General features: G+C 64.7%; 1 protein-coding gene across 1 annotated transcript in view; it reads left to right on the forward strand.

The window, feature by feature from the left end:
* COL5A3 (collagen type V alpha 3 chain) overlaps positions 1–19922 on the forward strand; it is a 52683-nt gene that overhangs the window by 31231 nt on the left and 1530 nt on the right. Inside the window, exons 23-29 of the mRNA XM_075061239.1 lie at positions 234–341; positions 624–677; positions 1107–1160; positions 4301–4354; positions 6956–7009; positions 7083–7136; positions 8211–8318. Coding sequence (XP_074917340.1) covers positions 234–341; positions 624–677; positions 1107–1160; positions 4301–4354; positions 6956–7009; positions 7083–7136; positions 8211–8318 — 486 coding nt within the window. The remainder of the gene's footprint in view (positions 1–233; positions 342–623; positions 678–1106; positions 1161–4300; positions 4355–6955; positions 7010–7082; positions 7137–8210; positions 8319–19922) is intronic.

A 19922-nucleotide genomic window follows, 5' to 3' on the forward strand; every position in this document is an offset into this window, starting at 1 on the left:
CGTGTGAGCTTCTTGCCCTGAACAAGTCTGCTCCAAGGGAGAGGAGGCTCCCCAAAGTCCTGCCTGGCTTTGTGGGGAGCAGTTCCAGAGCATCGCCCGGGGACTCCGTGACACCTATGTCCACCCGCCCCACACAGGGGCCACCATGGAGCGGGGAAGCAGGGCCGGTGGGGCAAACTCCATGGGACGCTGCCCCCCCCAGTGCCAGCCCTGACACCCATGTCTCCCTGCAGGGCACAAATGGGGAGCTGGGGGAGAAAGGGGATTCCGGGCCATCAGGCGCCGCTGGGGCCCCAGGCAAGAGGGGGCCCCCAGGAGAGGACGGAGCCAAAGGCAACTTGGTGAGTGCAGCAGGGCTGGGGGGGCACTGCATGGAGGGGCACTGCAAGGGGCCAGCGGGGGGGGCACCGCATGGGGCCAGTGGGCTGGGGGTACTTCGTTGGGCCAGGAATAAGGGGAACGGGGGCATGACTTCACTGCTGACACCTGCCCTCACCCTGCACCCCTCACCCAGTCCCCCTCCCAACCCACCCAGCCCCCAGTTGCCCCCACGCCCCTGGTGTCCAGGCTTTGGGGGGTCTCTGGGGCTCTGCCTCTGGCTCACAGACCCTTTCTCCCTGCAGGGCCCCATCGGCTTCCCTGGCGACCCAGGCCCCCCTGGAGACCCCGGGGTGCCGGTGAGTACCTCTGCACGCCGCACATGGCTCCAGCCCATCCTGACAGGCCCGGGCCCCCTGTGTCCCCCAAGACTGTGCCTGGAGACGGCGACCTGGGCACCCAGCCCCTGTGGCCCAGCTGTGCTGCCCACAGGAGGGGGGCAGGGGAGTTCAAGGCGCTGCCCCAGCACGTGGCAGCATCAGCCCAGTCCAGCCAGGCCCTGGGGGGTGGGGTCTGTCCAGGACTCCTGGGTTCTATCCCCAGCTCTGGGAGGGGAGTGGGGGCTAGTGGTTGGGGTGGGGTGGGGGGGCTGGAGCCAGAACTCCTGGGTTCTCTCCTTGGCTCTGTTCCCAGGACGAGGGCAGTGCTGAGCCTGGGGCAGCCCCTTGGTTGCCAGTGGGGGTGTGACTCTGGCTGGGGCAGGGCACTAACCCATCCCATGTGCGCAGGGCCTGGATGGAGCCCCTGGGGAGAAGGGTGATGGCGGGGACCCCGGCATCCCGGTGAGTAATGGCAGCAATGGAGGGGCGGGGGGCCCACACTGCGCGGGCACCGTCTCCTACCATGGGCTGGGAGCAGCACCCAGAGCCCCTGAGGGAGAGGCCCCGGGCCCCCTAACAGAGGGGCCAACAAGTGATTGGGGGATGGTGTCACAGATCCACAGCTCTGCGCTGAGCCCCGGCTTTCCAGCCCCCTGACAGGAGCCCCTCAGCCTGCCAGAGCCCCCAGGGGACCCGCTCTTCCCACAGGCCCGGCCATGCGCCTCACCGCCTCCGAGGCTGAGCCTCTGGGCTCCAGCCCTCCTGCTGCCCGCCCTGAGCTCTGCCCCGTGGGTCCGGCTGAGCCCGACGCTGGACCCAGCCCTGGCCCCTCTGCAGGGACCAGCGCGGCTCAGCCAGGACTGGCAGCGGCCCCTAGGAGAGATCCAGGAGCCATGGTGGAGAGTCCACGCAGTGCGCAGCATCAGGCACAGAAATGAGCAGGGTGTTGGGAACTGTTAGCAGAGAGACAGATAATAAGACAGAAAATATCCTATTGCCTCTATATAAACCCATGGGATGCCACACCTCGAATACTGCGGGCAGATCTGGTCGCCCCGGTATGGATCAGCTTCTGTATGAGGAGAGAGAAAAATGACCGAGACTGTTCAGCTTGGAAAAGAGACGAGTGAGGGAGGATATGATGGAAGTCTATAAAATCATGTCTGGGGTGCAGAAGGTAAATAGGGAAGTGTTATTTACTCCTCATAACACAAGAACCAGGGGCCTCCACATGAAATTAATAGGCAGTGGGTTTAAAACAAACAAAAGGAAGTATTTCTTCACACAACGTGCAGTCAACCTGTGGAACTCACTGCCAGAGGATATTGTTGTCACGGACTCACAGATCGTGCCCACTCTTGGCCCTGTGCAGTCCGTGGGGGGTGCCCCTTTCAGTGAGACAGCCCTTCTCGGGGGTCCACTCTCTCCTGGGGTCAGGCCCCTCCACCTCCTGGAGCCGCACCTCTCTGAACCTTAACATGTCTGTCTCTGCCGTGGGCCCCCTCAGGGAGTCCCTGAGCTCTGGGCCCCCTGGGCCTCCTCACCCCTGAAGGGGATAATGCAAACCTGCTCTCTAGCCCGGAGCGACTCTTAGCCAGTGTAACACAGGAGGGTTTATTGAGAGTTGAACACAGCGCAGGAAACTCTCCGGCCTCAGGCCTAACCTCCCTCAGCCCAGCACATCCCAGTCTCCCTGCAGCCAGGTGGGCTCTGCCTGCTCCCCCTCTCCAGCCCAGAGCCCCCCTGCTTCCCAGCTGGGCATCTGATATCCCTGGCCCCAAGCCCCCTCTGTCCATTGTCTTCTCTCCAGGGAAACAGGGTCGTAAACAAGATGGCCTGGGTCTCTCCTCCTCTCAGCCGCCTCTGGCTGGAACCAGCTGGTCAGGTCACTGGGGTCCTCTCCCCACAGCCCATTGTCCCCCACTGGCCAGAACCGGCTGTGACTCCTGAGCTGGGTCCTTGGGTCTCCAGGTCACCAGTCGCTGGGGTCTCCATACTCCAGGCCATCGGCCGGGGTCCCAACTTCCTTCTCCGGTCCTGTGTCCCAACAAACTCCCTCTCCCCTCGCCTCGTTAAACTAGTAACCCCCGGGGACACTGAGTCCCACTCCCTCTGCATCCAACCCACTGGAAAACAAGGAAAACACAGGAAAATCCCCCACTTCGTCACAATTGTGAAGGCCGAGACTATATCAGGGTTCAAAGAAGAATTAGATAAGCTCATGGAGGACAGGTCCATCAATGGCTATTAGCCAGGGTGGACAGGGCTGATGCCTCTGTTTGCCACAGTCTGGGAATGGGCGAGGGGATGGGTCACTGGATGATTCCCTGTTCTGTTCATTCCCGCTGGAGCAGCTGGCATTGGCCGCTGTCGGCAGACAGGACACTGGGCTAGATGGACTCTGGGTCTGACCTGGTCTGGCCGTTCTGACGTTATGAAGGAGCCAAGTTGTATCTGGCTCTCAGCTGTCGTCAGAGATGGGTTCGGTGGCCGGGTGGCTTGCTGGCCATTAGGGAATGGCTGAAAGAGGCTGGTTGTGATGCCAAGGGCAGGTGTTTTCTGTAGCTGATGAAATAAGGATCTGTTGAGAGATGCCCTTAGCGTCTCCGACGCGGCTCGAACAGACGGCTCCTGTTGTAGGCGTTGGATTCAGGCAGGAGGTTGATAAATTGGAGGGGGTCGGAGAAGCTGCCTTACAGCGAGAGATGCCAAGAGCTCGATGTGTTTGTGACACCAAGATGGCCAGGCTGGGGCACCCTGGCTCTGGCTGGGCCGGTCCAGAGCCTCGGGGCCGTGTGCAGAACAGGATCCGCCTGGGTGGCCCAAACCTGGGCTTCCCCGTGACCAGGTGGTGACCAGCCGCTGATGCAGCTGAAAGAAGGGTGAGGGGTGAGGATCAGCGCCAGGGTCGGGGTGGTATTTACATGGGGCTCCCCCACTGAACACACTCCAGGCTGGCGGGGGCAGGCAGATACTCAGGCTGCAAATGAGACTGTTACCCAGGAGCGTGATTAGCCACTGGGCCCGTCCCAGGGGCTGGGCGGCTCCTCCAGTGCTGGCAACGCTTCAGTCCGCCTGGGTGGCTGCCGTCCTGCCCAGCACCCCTAACAAAGAGACCTCTGGGCGACAATGGGGACCTCTGGGTGTCCGGCACCCCTAACAGAGAGACATCTGGGCAATGGGGGGGACCTCTGGGTGCCTGGCACCCCATAAAAAGAGAGACCCCTGGGAGATGGTGGGAACCTCTGGGTGCCCGGCACCCGTAACAGAGAGACCCCTGGGCGATGGGGGGGACCTCTATGTGCCCAGAACCCCTAACAGAGAGATCTCTGGGCAATGGGGGGGACCTCTGGGTGCCTGGCACCCCTAACAGAGAGACCCCTGGGTGATGGGGGGGACCTCGGGGTGCTCAGCACCCCTAACAGAGAGACCCCTGGATGATAGGGGGGACCTCTGGGTGCCCAGCACCCCTAACACAGAGACCCCTGGGCGATGGGGGGGACCTCTGGGTTCCTGGCATCCCCAACACAGAGACCCCTGGGAGTGTGGGGCCCCCTACTGCCAGCCCCGAGGCTGCTACTGACTGTGTGGTTTGTGTGCAGGGCCCAGCAGGCGCTTCTGGGGAACCGGGTCCCCCTGGTCCCCCAGGAAAGAGAGTGAGTAGGGGCTGCCAGTGGGGTCACGGCTCTTGGGGGAGGGGCCCAGTGGGGTCAGGGATCTGGGGGGAGACCAGGGCCGGCGCTTCCATTTAGGCGGCCTAGGCAATCGCCTAGGGCGCCAGGATTATTGGGGGGCAGCATTTTGCTGGTGGGGGGCGGCAGGCGGCTCCGGTGGACCTGCCGCAGTCGTGCCTGCGGAGGATCCGCTGCTCCCGCGGCTCCGGTGGAGCTGCCACAGGCACGGCTGCAGCAGGTGCCCCGGAGCCGCGGGGCGGCGAAATGGCTGTGTGCCTAGGGCGCTAAAAGCACTAGCGCCGGTCCTGGGGGGGGCTCGCTGACGCGTAAGGGAATTGCTGGGACAGGGTCAATGGGAGTCAGGATCGGGGAGATGGGCAGTGGCGGTCGATTGGGACAGAGGGTAATGGGGTCGCGGATCGGGCGGAGAGGGCCAGTGGGTCGGAATTGGGGACAGCGGTAATTTATTTCTTGGGGTCCAGGACTTGGGGGGGGACGCGGGTCGGATTGGGGACGGCTATGGAGGTCAGCGATCGGGGTAAGGGCCAGTGGGGTCAGGGATTGTGGACGCTATGTGTCAGGTTGGGAGGGGAGGGGCCCGTGGGCGTCGGGATTGGCGGACAGGCTAAGAGGTTAGGATCTGGGGGGGGGGCCCATGGGGTCAGAGTTGGGGACGGATAATGAGTTAGGATCTGGGGGGAGGGCCAGAGGGGTCAGGGATTGGGGACGGCTATGAGGTTAGATGAGGGGAGGCCAGTGGGGTCCAGGGATTTGGGGGACAGGCTAATGAGGTAGGTCTGGGGGGGGGGGACCAGAGGGGGTCGGGTTGGGGGACGAGCTTGAGGTCTAGGATCTGGTGGGGGGGGCCCAGTGGGTCAGGGATTGGGGACAGGTCAATGGGTAGGTCTGGGTGGGAGGGGCCAGTGGTCATGGTTCGGGGGACAGTTATGGTCAGAATTTGGGGGAGGGACCTATTGGGATCAGGGACTGGGGGATTGGGGGACAGAGCTTGGGGGTCAGGATTGGGTGGGAGGGATTCAGTAGGGTCAGGGATTGGGGACGGGGCTAATGGGGTCCAGGATCAGGGGGAGAGGACCATTGGGATGGGGGGGGGCCAGTGGGGTCGGGTGGGGGGATTGGGCGGACGGCTATGGGTAGGGTGCGGGGGCTGCACAGTGGTGGGGGTGACTCACTTCCCCTTCTCTCTCTGCAGGGCGGTGGTTGGGGGCCAGCTCTCGGGCAAGGGTTCGGTCGGGCGGAAGGGCGCCAGGTAGGGAACCCCTCGCCCCCGACTTCTGCTGCGGCTTGTCCTTCTGCCCCGCCCCCCGTTTGAGAGTGGAGCTACTCTGGGGCGGGTTCAGCCTGTCTGTGCTGAGCTGGCAGCAGGAGGCGGTGTGGGAGTCTGTGGGGGTCTGTGTGGCTCGGGTCTGCACTGCCCTGGGATGGGCTGGCCTCCACTCGATCCCAACACCCGCCTACGGGGGCGTGAGCAGGGGATCCCTGCTGGTGCCGGGCTCTTGACGCAGCCTTTCCCCTGCCCGGGCAAGCCTGGCACAGAGGGCCGGAGATGGGCCGTGGGGGTGCCGGGCCTGGCGGCCTGGCTCGAAGTTTGGCGGTCCGGTTGAGCCGTAGAGTGCACCTGGGATGTGGCCGCTGGGGTGTGGGTGGGCAGGAGGGAGTAAGGGGGGTTGGGGTGAGTGAAGGGGTGGGTGGGTGTGGGGGGGTGAGAGGGCTGGCTGGGCGGGGCGCTGGGCGGGTCTGGGGCGGTGGTGAGGGGGTGGGTGGCGTATGGGGAGTATCCTTGGGGTAGTGAGGGGGGTGGCGGGGTGGGTGAGGATGGGTGAGTGAGAGGCTCTGGGGCGGGGCTGGTGCGGTGGGTGTGAGGTGTGTAGGCGGGGGTGGGGGCTGTGTGGGGTGAGTGAGGGGCAGGGAGGCAGGTCTGGGCGAGGTGGGGTAGTGAAGGGCGGGTGGCGGGGTCCGGCGGGTGAGTTGAAGGGGTGGGGAGGGCTGCGCGAGTGGGAGTAGTGAGGGGTCGGCTGGCCGGGTCCGGCGGGCTGGGTGATGGGGAGGGCGTGCTGGCAGGGGCTGCGTGGCTGGCGAAGTTGGACGGGGCGGGGTGAGGTTGGGCGGGTGGCATGTTGAGTGACGGGGGGGGAGGCGGGGGCATGGCGAGTGGGAGTAGGATGGGGGGTGGAGGGGCTGGGCGGTGGGTGGCGGGGAGATAGTGAGGGGAGGTGCTGGGGGTGGCTGGGTGGTGGCGTGAAAGTGAGGGGGCTTGGGTGCAGCGGGTGGGCGTAGGTGGAGGGAAGTGAGGGGGGGTGGCGGGGGTCGGGGCGGCGTGGAGTGAGGGGGCGAAGTGCGGGTCCGGGCGGGGCGGGAAAACGTGAGTGAGGGGGCGGGGCAGGAGAGCCGGATACGAGAATCGAGGGGCGCTTGGTAGGTGGGGTGACCCCATCTGGCTCTGGCGACGCCTGGAGCTGGCGGGGGGTCAGGGACTCACCCTGTTGCTGGGGGGGCTCGGTTTGGGGGAGCCGTGTCTCCTCCCCCCCGTTGTGCTCTCATAACTCTGTGTTTCCTCCCCAGGGGGAGCAGGGCCTGCTGGGGGCCCCGGGGCAGGCAGGGCCACCGGGCCCCACGGTGAGTGACTCCGGGGGCAGGGCTGGGGGGCAGGGCTGGGGCATGGAGGGTAATGGCCTCTTGTCTCTCACAGGGCCCCCCAGGTTTGCCCGGTCTCAAGGGAGACCCCGGCTACAAGGGTGACAAGGTGAGTGGGGCCCCATGGGGGGGCCGGCCCCTCCCCCCCACTGCTCAGCCATCCCCCCCTTCCCCTTCGCCTTCCCCTTCCCTCGCTACCTGGCATAACCCCTCCCCCCAGTCACCGGCAGGCCCAGGAATTGCCCCCCTACACTCAGAGCCCCCCCTTGGCTTGTTGCCCCCCCTTGCTCCTGGGATCTGCCCCAGTTGTGAGCTCCCCCCACCACCCCACATGGGGCCCGTGTTGGGGCCGCTGCTGCCAGCCCCACAACCAGCGCTGCCCTTGCTGGGGGGCCTTAACCCAGCCTCCAGCCCTGGGTGGCTGGGGGGGTCGAGAGTTGCCAGCGCCCAGGGAAGGGGCCGGACTCCTGGGTTCATGTCGCAGGGGTGGGGGGGGCGCATCCAGCTGGGGCCGTTCATTTGTTTTAATGTGTTGCCCCTGCGTTGGGGGGCCAGGCTGGGCGCTCGGGAACGGCTTGCAGGGAATTCGGGCAGGACTCGGGGGCAGTGTCTCCCCTTGGGTCCCACCTGAGAGCGCTTGGTCACCCCATGGCAGGACCCCAGGGCGCCTCACACGCCCCACAGGGCCCCGCCCCCACTCCCAGCCCGCGTGGGGCACAGGCGGGTACAGAACCCGGCAGCCCAGGGAGCCGGGACTCAGCAAAACGTCCAGTTTGGGGGAGGGGGGCATCCTGAGTCCTGCCCCCCCCCCCAAATCAGGAGACTGAGCAGCCTCCAGCTGCCTGGCCTCTGACTCCCCCCCACCCCATAACCACCCTCGCCAGGTCTCTTTGGTCCCAACACCTTGGGGGGGAATCGGTTGCTAGGTTACAGTCTGGCCCCCACTGCCTGTGCCGAGGGTACTTACACCTGCCCTGTGGGGGTCTCTGCAGGGTCGCACCCCCGTATCCCCCCAGCAATACATGGGGAAACTGAGGCACACACAGTGTTCAGAGAAAACATTAAGAACATTTCCACTTCGGCACCCCATGTTTACCCCACTGCCTAGAGCGGGCTCCCGCAGGACAGGCCCCCCAGCTCTGTGGGACAGCCCCCCCCAGCTAAACCCTCTGCCCCCCTCCAGGGTCACGCCGGGCTCATCGGGCTCATCGGCCCCCCAGGGGAGATGGGAGAGAAGGGAGACCAGGGGCTGCCTGGCAACCAGGGGGCCCCAGGACCCAAAGGAGACCCCGTGAGTATGTGGGGCTGGGGCAGGTGGGTAGGGGTTTAGGCAGGATGGGGGCTGCGTGGGAGGTGAGGGGACTGCGTATAGGTAGGGGGCTCAGCCAGGATGGGGGTTGTGTATGAGGTGGGGGGGCTGCATGTGGGTGGGGGCCTCAAGGATGGGGGCCTGCGGTGTGAGGTTGGGGGGCTGTGTTGTAGGTGGGGGCCCTCGCAGGATGTGGGTGCATGTGAGGTGAGGGGGCCTACGTATAGGTGGGGGGATCAGGCAGGATGGGGGCTTGTCGTGTGAGGTGGGGGCGGCTGATGTGGGTGGGAGGAGGGCATCAGGCGAGGATCGGAGGTGCGCTCTGTGTGCACACCCTCCGAGCTCCCATGCTGGGGACCCCTGATACTGGAGCTCCTAGCCACGAGATCAGCAGTGGGGGCCCCATGTGCCCGTCCGAGGCATCAGCATCTGGTTCGCGGCGAGAGTCGTGTGAGAAGGCTGACAAACATGTCCCGTTCTTCCATGGGTCAGCGCTTTGGCCTGCTCGCCCATTGGCCCCCCCACAGCGCCCCAACACCCGAGTACCCCTACGCTCTCGGAGCTTGCGCGTTGAGATATCAACTAGCTGCGGCACTGGCCCACCCCCTACTGAGCACCCGGGGCCTCTCACCCGCCCCGCCGCACCCCAAGGTCCTCACCCACCCCCTCTCACCCTGGGACCCCTCTGTCACGGAAAGTGTGGGGAGTCAGGCCCGGCACCCCTCTTCCGCGGTTCCCGGACGTGCTCACCCGCCCCTCCGCACCCCAGAGGTCCACTCACCAGAGCCCACCTCTGCCACCCATCGGGAAACCCCTCTGTCACGGAGTGTGGGTGTAGATCAGGGCCTGCACCTCCTATCTTCTCCTGCGGTTGAGTGTCCACCGGGACTGCGTCCCTTGATTCGCCCGCCGTCCGCAACCCCCCGAAGAGTCGCCTCACCCAACCCCCTCTGCACCTGGGAAACCACTCTGTCAGCTGAGTGTAAGGGATACAGGGCCCTTGCATACCTCCTTTGCTTCCTGCGGCTTCAACCCGGAGGTCGAACGTACTCCAGCCCGCCCCACTGGTCTGCACCGACACAACCCTCTGACAAGCTGAAGCCCCCTACACCCACCGCCCTCTGCACCTGGAGCGCCCTCTGTCACGAAGATGTTGGGGATCCAGTCAGGCCCGTGAACCCCTCTTCCTGCGGCCCGAGACTCGGTCAGCCGTCGTTAGCCGTGAACAGCCGCGCACAGTTTAATTCAGACGAGACAGGAACACACACGACCAGGACAGGTCTTGCATGGGCACAGATGCTAACCAGGATATCTCCTCCCCTCAGCCAGGTCCATCTTGGCTGCCCGAAAAGGTCGGGGGGCAGGGAGGCAGAAACCCCCCTCTGCCCTCACTCCTCCCATCTCTCGCACCAGCCCCAGACCCCAAACTAACCCCGTCCCACACACTCCTGCTAGCAAAGCTGCCTCAGCATCCACCTATTCCCACCGAGAGCCAGAAAGAAAACGGTTCACCTGAGCTCTTTAAGTTCACTGTATAGCCATCACCTCAGAGGGGGACGGGCCCCGGCCATTCAGTTGCCAAGGAAATGTCGGTCATTTATGCACAGTGGAGACTTAAGAAATCCATAGGGGAACTGGGCCCCCACAGTATTCAGATGAACATTAAAACAGTCCCAGTTCGTCACACCTTCACCCGCCCCTCTGCACCCCAGGCCCCCTCGGCCGCCCCCTCACACCCAGCCTGGGCACATTCCTGCTCTCACTGCTCACACCCCAGCAGGGTGCTCCCTCCCCCCCGGTTGCTGTACACTTCGGTCTGTCCTCTGTCCTGCCCCAGGGATGGGGTGGGAGGCTGGCTGGGAGACCCCCAGTGCCACCCAGAGACCCCTGGAGAATGGTTCCCCCACCCCTGCCCTGGCTCCGGGACCCTCCCAGGACCCCCCCGTCGCTCACCCTCCCATTCTTCTCCACAGGGCCAATGGGCCAAGAAGGGCTCCAAGGGGTCGCCGGTGAGTACCCAGGCCAGGGACTGCAGGCTCCGGAGAGGGCGGGGAGCAAGGGGCAGCCCCCAGACCACAGCCAGGAAAGGCGGTCCCAGGAAACCTGCATGGAGGCAAGCCACCAGACCCCCCTCCCACAGAGGCAGGAGGGACCCAGGATCCGTGGCTCCGACCCATCTGATGTCTCGTAGGGCAACGGTCTGTCGGGTCCCTGGGGGCCTGCAGTGCGACCTGCCTGCAGAGGGGTGAGGGAGTCTGTGGGGGAGGGGAAGGGCTGCAGGGGGGCAATGGGGAGTCGTGTGGGGAGGGGAGGGCGGAGCAGAGGGATGATAGAGTCTGGGAAGGGAGGGCTGCAGGAGGCGGTGATGGGAGGTACCCCCAAGGTGATGACCGATTGTGGGGCGAGGGAGGGGCAGCAGGGGGATGATGGAAGGTGTGGAGGAGGGGAGGGGGCTGCAGGGGCAACGGGAGGTGGGGAGGGATGGGGCTGCAGGGACGATGGGGGCTGTGAGGGGGAGGAGGAGGGGGCAGCAGCGGGATAATGGGAGGTTGTGGGGGAGCGGGGGCAGAGGGTGTACGATTGCGGTTCTGTTCAGGACCCAATTGAAGGGCCAATTCAGGACCAGTTGCCTCAAACAGGGCAATCACAGCCCCTTGGGCTGGTGGTTTTCCACCTCTAAGCAAACCAAACCAGCCAGACAAAAAAGGACTCTTCCGGTCTCACCCCATGGCTAACTCAAGTCACTACAAGCAACTTCCTTTAGTTTCCCTTTTCCGCCCCAGGTAAAATTTTCCCACCAGTGCCACATCCGTGCCTGGAAATAGAATGGTTATGAAACCAAAACACCCAGAAAGAAACGGTTCTCTCGATTCCCAAAGGACCAAGCCCCAGACCCAGGTCAAATTACGAGAATATTTAAATAGGATGATACACGAGTTGGCATGTTCAGTCATTAGTCATCGGGGCAACACACAGAGTATTGGGGGGACGCTGTTATTGGTTTGGTTGAGCATATACTACATACAGTCTGTAATGTCCCAATGCGGGGGACAGTGGGTGGGGTCAAAGTATAGTAGGGGAAGCAGGGAGGGTACATCGCTCAATCTAATGGGTTACACATAGTCATGATTGGAGCAACGGGCCGTAGGTTATGGGGACAGGGTTGAACCTCACGAGGTGGAATCCAGATCGGTGGGCTTCAGGACTCAGGGGATGTAGTTTAGTAGCGGGGCTTGTAAGGTTTCCCCTCCCCCCCGTGGTGCGTTGGAGCCACATCAGCTTCACTCCTAGTACTGGCGGGGTGGCCCGAGTGATGTTTTCAGTGTAGATGCCCTCCCTGGACCAACGGAAGTGTCCCCGTAGTACCATCAACGTGCTCATGACAATCAGACAACAGTAACCGCGACGGACCACACCCCCCAGACCAGCCCTAAGTACAGAGTTCGTTACAGGGGTCCAGCAGCGCACCTAAAGCGCCCCGACGATCAGGGCGTCGGTTCTGTGTAAACCTCGTAATAGCCGGTTGCCCGGCAACTGGGTCAGTCAAGGGGCAATTTTTCGGTTTACGGGCTCGGGGCTTCGCGGAACACCGGGTCCTGTGCTCGAATTGGATCGTCACGTCGACGAGGATGGACCCATACACATCAGATTTACCCACAAATCACGCTGTGCCAATCCTTTAGGAATCTACAATCTAAAGGTTTATTCATAAAGGAAAGTAGAGATGAGAACCTTGAATTGGTAATCGAATCAATTCCATACAGTGATGGCAAAGTTCTTGGTTCAGGGCTTGTAGCAGTGATGGAGTAAACTGCAGGTTAAATCCAGTCTCTGAGAACATCCCCCGCTGGGCATGGGTCATCAGTCCCTTGTGCAGAGCTTCAGGTTTTTGTAGCAAAGTCCCTCCAGAGGAAAGAAGCAGGACTGAAGACAAGATGGAGATGAGCATCAGCCTTATATTAGTCTTTTCCAGGTGTAAGAACACGCGTCTTTTGTCCTACTGTTGGAAAGTTACAGCCAAGAAATGGAGGCTGCAGTCACATGGGCCAGTCCTGCACACCCTGCCGAGTCACAAGGCGTATCGCCTCCTCTCAATGGGAGTTGTGTAGGTGATTTGTCTTTAATGGGCCATCAAAGCAGGCTAAGCTGAAGCTGACACCACTAGTCTGGGGTGTTTCCCAACCTGCAGCACCTAATTTGAAATACAGACAGTACACAGCCATATTCATACTTCAACTACAAAATGATACAAGACACACAGGACAGCCACAATCCTTAACCAGCAACCACAACCTGCCTCTTAAGACCCCTTATCGGGACCCTTTACATAGGGATTTGGTGCCACTACAGACCTTGGTTGCAACCCATGTTCTATATGGCCCAGTTTATATCGATAACGTCACAGGGGGATGATGCAGTCTGTGGGGAGGGGAGGGCGCAGCAGGGAGATGTGATGGAAGTTACGTGTGGGGAGGGGAGGGGCAGCAGGGGATGATGGAGGTTGTGGGGAGGGGAGGGGGCTGCAGGGGGGCGATGGAAGGCTGTGGGAGGGGAGGGCAGCAGGGGGGGAATGATGGGAGGTTGTGAAGGGAGGGGAGGGCAGCAGGGGGATGATGAGTTGTGGGAGGGAGGGCTGCAGAGGGTGCAGATGGAAGGCTGTGGGAGGGAAGGGGCAGCAGGGGAATGATGGGAGGTTGTGAGGGGAGGCGGAGGGGCAGCAGAGGGGATGACCTGGGAGGTTGTGGAGGAGAGAGGGCTGCAGGGGGCGATGGGCGATGAGGCTGTGGAGGAAGGGCAGCGGGATGATGGAGAGGGTATGTGTAGGAGGAAGGGCTGCAGGAGCCGATGGGAGGCTGTGAGGGAGGAGGGGGCAGCAGGGGGATGATGGGAGGGTGTGGAGGGAGGGGCTGCAGGGGCGATGGGAGGCTTGTGGGGGGAGGGCAGCAGGAATGATGGAGGTTGTGAAGGGGAGGGCGCGGGATGATGGATTGTGGGACGAGGGGCAGCAGGGGATGATGGGAGGTTGTGGGAGCGGGGGAGGCAGCAGGGGATGATGGGAGTTGTGGGGAGCGGGAGGGGCTGCAGAGGCGTACGGGGAGGTGTGGGAGGGAGGGCCAGCAGGGAATGATGGAAGGTGTGAGGAGGGAGGCAGCAGGGGATGGATGGAGGTTGTGAGGAGGGAGGGGCAGCAGGGGATGATGGGAGGTTGTGAGGGAGAGGGAGGGCGCAGCAGGGGGATGATGGGAGGTGTGGGGGAGCGGAGGGGGGCAGCAGGGGGATGATGGGAGGTTGCTGGGGCGAGCGGAGGGCAGCAGGGGGTGATGGGAGGTTGTTGGCGGGAGGGGAGGGGTCTGCAGGGCATGGGGGGCTGTGGGAGGGGCAGGGCAGCGGGGAAATGATGGGAGGTTTGTAGGAGGGGAGGGGGCAGGCAGGGGATGATGGGAGGTGTGAGGGAGGGGAGGGGCAGCAGGGGGATGATGGGAGGTTGTGGGGAGGGGAGGGGCTGCAGGCGATGGGGAGCTGTGGGAGGGAGGGTAGCAGGGGGATGATGGGAGTTGTGGCGGGAGCGGAGGGGGCAGGCAGGGAGGTGATGTTGGGAGGTTGTGGGGGAGCAGAGGGGCAGCAGGGGGATTGATGGGAGGTTTGGAGGGAGGGGGCTGCAGGTGGGCGAGGAGGCTGTGGGGAGGGGAGGGGCAGCAGGGAGATGATGGGAAGGTTGTGGGGGAGGGGAGGGGCTGCAGGGGGCGATGGGGAGGGCTGTGGGGAGGGGGCACAGGGAATGATGGGAGGTGTGAGGTGAGGAGGGTGGCAGCAGGAGGGTGATGGGAGGTTGTGGGGAGGGGAGGGGGCTGCAGGGTGGGCGATGGGGAGGCTGTGGGAGGGAGGGGCAGCAGGGGATGATGGGAGGGTTGTGGGGAGCGGAGGGGCAGCAGGGGATGATGGGAGGTTGTGGGGGAGCAGAAGGGGCTTCAAGGCGTCGGCTGGACGGCGGACTCCATGCTCTGACCCTCTGCCCTTTCTCTGCAGGGACCCTGGGCCCCAAGGGGACACAGGACCCCCAGGACCCCCAGGGCCACCGGTGGAGTGTGGGGGCTAGCAGGAGGTGGGGGAGCTTCTGGGGCCAGTTGGGGGCTGGGGAAGCAGGGCCGGGGGCCGATGGGGGTAGGGCCCTAAGCTCGCATTGGGGGTGGGAGTGGGGTCAATCCCGTCCAGAGGTCCCCTCACACCTTGCGTCTCGGCCCCAGGGCCGCCCGGCGGAGCTGCGGGAGCCGCTGCCCATGGGAGGGGGCCGCGAAGAGGCGCCGCGAGGCGGTAGGGAGCAGGGACCAGGCGGGCCCCCCAGCTCCGTGCCCGAGTGCTGGCAGGAGCTGTTCGCCTCGCTCAGCTCCTGCGCTCGAGGTCAGCCGCTGAGACAGCCCCCTGGGCACCCTGAGAAGCCCGCCCGCGTCTGCAAGGAGCTGCAGCTGTTCAACCCCACTGCCCTGACGTGAGCCCGCCGGGACCCTGGGGGTCTGGGGACCCCGGAGTCCGGGGAGGGTTGGCTGGACTCGGGGGAGGGTGCTGGGGAAGGGGGGATTCAGGCTGCGTCTGTTGGGTAAACTTCCCATGGCAGAGGTGAGACAAGGTGCCCCTCAGGCGAGTGACACGGGGCAGCCAGGCGGTTCGGAGGGACCAGCCTGGGAAGGCCCTGTGGCTGGCCCCGCCAAACCTCTCCCCTCCCCCAGGCGAGTACTGGATCGACCCCAACCAGGGCTGCGCTCGAGACGCCGTCAAGGTTTTCTGCCAACTTCACATCGGTGGTGAGACCTGCCTGTTCCCAGACAAGAAGATTCCAGAGTCCTGTGAGTGGGGCGGGGGGCAGTTGGGCTGGCAGGGCTGCGGGTCGGGATGAGGGGCACCCATGGGCTAGGGGGAGCCAGGCTGGCTGGTGGGGCTGCGAGTCGAAGTGAGGGCCACGGCAGAGATGTGCGGGGAGCCCAGGGCTGGGCTAGCAGCGGCTGCGGTCGGAAGTATTGGAGGGGCACAGCAAGGCTGGGGTGGGGCAGGGCTGGGCTAAGCAAGGGCTGCGGGTCGGGAGTGAGGCGGCACTGGCAGAAGATGTGGGGAGCCCAGGGTTGGGCTGCAGGGCTACGGGTCGGGAGTGAGGGCACGGCAGGGTGGGGAGCCCAGCGCTTGGGCTAGCAGGGCTGCGGTCGGGAGCTGAGGGCACCACAGAGCTGGGTGGGGCAGGGCTGGCCGAGCTGGGGCTGCAGGTTGGGAGTTGACGGGCACCGGCGAGCTAGGGTGTGGCAAGGGCCTGGGTAGCTGGCGGCTAGCAGGTTCGGAGTGAGGTGCCCGGCAGAAGGCTGGAGTGGGGGCAGGCTGGGCTGGGCTAGCGGGGGCTGCAAGGTCGGGAGTGAGGGCACCGGCAGAGCTCCGTCCCTCTCACCCCCCAGCGGCCGACTGGCTGCCTGGAGCAAGGAGAAAGCGGGGAGCTGGTACAGCACCTTCAGGAAGGGGGCAAAAGGGTAGGACGGCCGGGGGCTGGGCCCTGGCGTATCTGTGTGGGGTTTAGGGGGGGTGCAGGACTGGGGGGGCTGAGGGGAGGTGGTGGGCAGCTGCGGCGATCCCTGGCTAAGGCCGTGGCCCGGTTCTGCCCCCTCCTCCCAGTTCTCCTACAGTGGACGTGACCGGGAACCCGCTGGGCGTGACCCAACTACCTTCCTGCGGCTGCTTGAAGCCCGGCGCCCGCCAGAAATTACGCTCAAAGCTGCCAGACTCAGCCGCCCTGGTTCCACGCTGGTGCCGGACAGCTACGCCCTGGCCCTGCGCTTCCGTGGGGCCGACGGGCAGGAGCTGGGCACAGGCCGCCCCGCGGCCCCCGTTCACGCCCTGCACGATGGCGCCAGGTGACGCCCGGCCTGTCCCCCACGGATCCCGCCCCAGGATCCCCCCCGCCTGCCCCAGAGCTGCCGCAACCTCCCCCCGCTGCCCCCACCCACGGATCCCACCCCCCTGCCCCCCCACAGATCCCACCCCCCTGCCAGCCTCCATTCCGCCCCACCAGCCTGGGATTGGGACTGAGTGACCTGGGAAGGCACCGTCAGCCTGCTGCTTGCCGTTTTCCCTTGGGGGAGGCCTCTCCAGCCTGGCCTGGGGATCCATGTGCCCCCACACAGAGACGGTCTCAAAGGGCCTGCAAGTATTTCTGGATGTTCTGTGGCCATGGCTCAGTGGCAGCCCCCAAGGCTGCCCCTTTCCCTGGGCTCTGGCCCCGCCTCCCAGGGCAGGTGTCCCCCATCCCCTGGGCTGCTGCTCTCCCCCAGCTGCTGGCCCCGCCTCCCAGGCAGGCTGCCCCTCTCCAGGCTCCTGGCCCATCCCCCAGGCTGCTGGCCCCGCCTTCCCAGGGCAAAAAGGCTGCCCCTTCCCCCTGGGTGGGCTCCCTCCCTCTGGTCTGCCTCTCCACCCTAGGCAGGCTGCCTCTCCAGGCTGCTGGCCCCTCCCAGCCCGGGACACTTGGCCGTCTCTCCGCAGCTGCGCAGCCAGCGCGCACGGTGCTGGAGGTGAGATCATCCCGCCCGAGACAGCTGCCCCTGGCCGACGTGGCCGTGCGGACTTCGGGCACCAACAGAAATGTTGGTTCGAGCTGGGCCCCGTCTGCTTCACGGGCTTGAGGGCAGGCTGGAGCCCCCCAGGGGAGCTTCCTGGGCCAGGCTGCCCTCACCTGTGCAGAGATCTCTGGGGAGCTGCTCTGGACTGCCAAGGGCAGCTCTCAGGGTACGCTGCCCCCCCACGGGGGCCCTCCTCGCTGTCGTCCAGGCACACTCAGACTCAGGGACCCATGCCTCTGGACCCTGCCGTTGGGCCCCCCCAGCCCGAGCACAGGAGCCCTGCGGACGGCCAGCCCCTATAATGTTGTCAGCCCCCCTTGGGCCGTGCTATGGGCAGGTGGGGCACCTCTTCGTGGCCTGAACAGGGGCAGGGGGCACGGATGGAAGCCCCCATGGTCTATGGTGCCCCCCTCCGTTAGTCTCCTGTTAGCAACGCCTGGAGACGTTTCCTAGGCCGAGCAGCCGCCCGCAGAATTGCCAGCCGGGGAGTGGGCCCTGGGCAAACAGCGCCCCGCGAGACTCAGAATGCCCCAGGCAAGGTGCTCCGATTGGGGGATCCAGGCTCTGTCCCATTGAACAGACCAGGGCAAGTTGCCCCCCCATAGGGAGAGGCCTGGGCAGCCCACCCTGCGGCCAACGCGCTCTGTCCGTCCGGTGGCTGGAGGGCTGAAGCTGATGCCCCCATGGAGACGCCTGTGCTCAGGGTGGCCGGCTCGACACCCCTTTGGCCGTCGCGCGCGGGAGGTCGATCCCCCGGCCCCTCGGCGCCCCTGTGAAGCTGGACCCCTGGAGCCATGCGTAAACCAAGGACACCGCCCAGTGGTAATGGGGCAAGGATCCGGTTACCCCCCACACAAGGCCCCTTGGGTGGAGCCCGAAGGGCAGCACTGGGGGTGAGACGACCAGACCTTGCCCCCCCTCACCGGGTCCCCACTTCTGTTCTTGCCCATGTCAATGCATCTTCAGCCGTGTGTGCCAGCATGGATACTTGACGATAACGAACCTGTATGAACCGCAGCGCCAGCGCCTCTCTCTGCCACTCGCCCCACGCCTGCCCCCCATACCCTCTGACCGCCAGAACTCCACCATTGCTGCCCCACACCTCTTGAGCCCCGAGAACTCCCCATGCTGCTCCACACTCGAGCCGCCAACCCCCCCACCGCTGCCCCACACCTCTAGCCCCAGAACCCCCCACCTGCATGCCCCACGGCCTGTCCCACTACTCTGAGCCCAGAACTCCCCACTGCTGCCCCAACACCTGTCCCACACCTTGGACCCAGAATCCCCACTGCTGCCCCAACCTGCCCCACCCTCTGAGCCCCAGAACTCCCCACTGCTGCCCACACCTTCTGAACCACCCCCCCCCCCCAAGAACCCCCCACTGCTCGCCCAAAGCCTGCCCCACACCTCTGAGCCCCCACACTCCCCACCACTGCCCCATGCTGCCCCACACCTTTGAGCCCCAAGAATCCCCACTGCGCCCCACCTCTGAGCCGCCAAACCCCCCCACCGCTGCCCCACGCCTGCCCACACCTTTGAGCCCCCGCCAATCTCCCACACTGCCCCATGCTTGCCCCACACCTCTGAGCCCCAGAACCCCCCCACAACTGCCCACACTTGTCCCACATCTTCATGAGCCCCCCTGGAACCCCTCACCGTGCCCCAAACCTCTGAGCACCAGGCCCCTGACCCCATCTCTGAGGGCTGGTCTCACCCTGGGGCTGCCAGAGAGACGCCCCCCCTTCGTGACACCACTTCCCTCCCCGCCCACCGGGCCCTGCTGCCCTGGGATTGCAGAGGAGCTCTTCATCGCCCATGCAACGGGGACCAGCAGCCTCTGTAAACTATGGAAACCGTTGTTGGCCTGCTGAATGGAGAGGCCTGTGGTTTGTCTCCCCCACCGTGTGTTGAGGGGGCCCACCAGGCTCTGCTGATGGCCTCTCCCAACCCATAGCCCCGACTGTAGCCCAAGCTCCTGCCCCCCCCCCCCGAACTCTGCTGGTGGCCCCTCACTCCCGCCCACAAGCCCCTTGCTGCCCAGCCCTGCCCGCCCCAGCTCTGCGGTGCCCCTCACTCCCACCCGCAGGCCCTGGCTAGCCAGCCCTCCCCCCCAGCTCTGCCGGGTTGCCCTCACTCCCGATCGCCGCCCCCAGCGGTGTGGGAGTGGAGGAACACCGCGTGCCTCTGGCTGTGACCCTGAACGCACACACACACACACACACACACACACCCCTCATCGGGAAGGGCCTGGTCTGCTGTCCTGCCCCTCCCACAGAACTGCCCCCCCCCCCCCCCAGAGGGGACTAGCAGCAGCGAAGCAACGAGGGACAGGCTGTAATTTAATGCTAATTGCCCCACATTGCCCAATGACGGCTCAGTGCCAGCCTGCCCCACCCCCACCCCATTGCTGAGGGTCTGGGGCTTTGGGACAGACATCCCTCCCGGGATGGGGGAGGAGTGCTCCACAGTCTCTGACTCCCTGAGTGACTGGGGGGGGGAAGGGCCTCTGCGAGGCGGAGGCCCCAGTGGGGGGTGGCACTATTTCCCCATGGTTGATGGGGTGGGGCATCCCAGGTCAAGATTTGTATGACAGAGGCTCCATAGGGCAGGGAGGTCTCCCTGGACGCTCAGGGGATGACCCACATCTGTGGGCGAGCGTTGGGGAGAGGGGGGAACAGCTGCATCTGTTGGGGCAGTGTGGAGGAACGGCCTGCGTACGTACGTGGGCAGTGTGTTGGGGGATCCGGCCTGCGTCTGTGGGGCATTTGTTTGGGCTGTTGAGATGTAGTCTTGTGGGACCCAGGCTGAGATGCCAAATCGCCAATTTGCTCAAACAGGGCAGATCACACCCAGGCTGGGGGGTTTTCCACCTCGTAAGGCAAACGCACCAAACCAGCACACACTAAAAAAATGACTTTGGCTGTCCACCCTCATGTGCTAACCGCAAGTCACACAACAGTTTCCCTTAGACCACTCCAGATCTCCAGTGATCACC

Source organism: Chelonoidis abingdonii, chromosome 26, assembly GCF_003597395.2.
Source record: "Chelonoidis abingdonii isolate Lonesome George chromosome 26, CheloAbing_2.0, whole genome shotgun sequence".
Lineage (NCBI taxonomy): Eukaryota > Metazoa > Chordata > Testudines > Testudinidae > Chelonoidis > Chelonoidis abingdonii.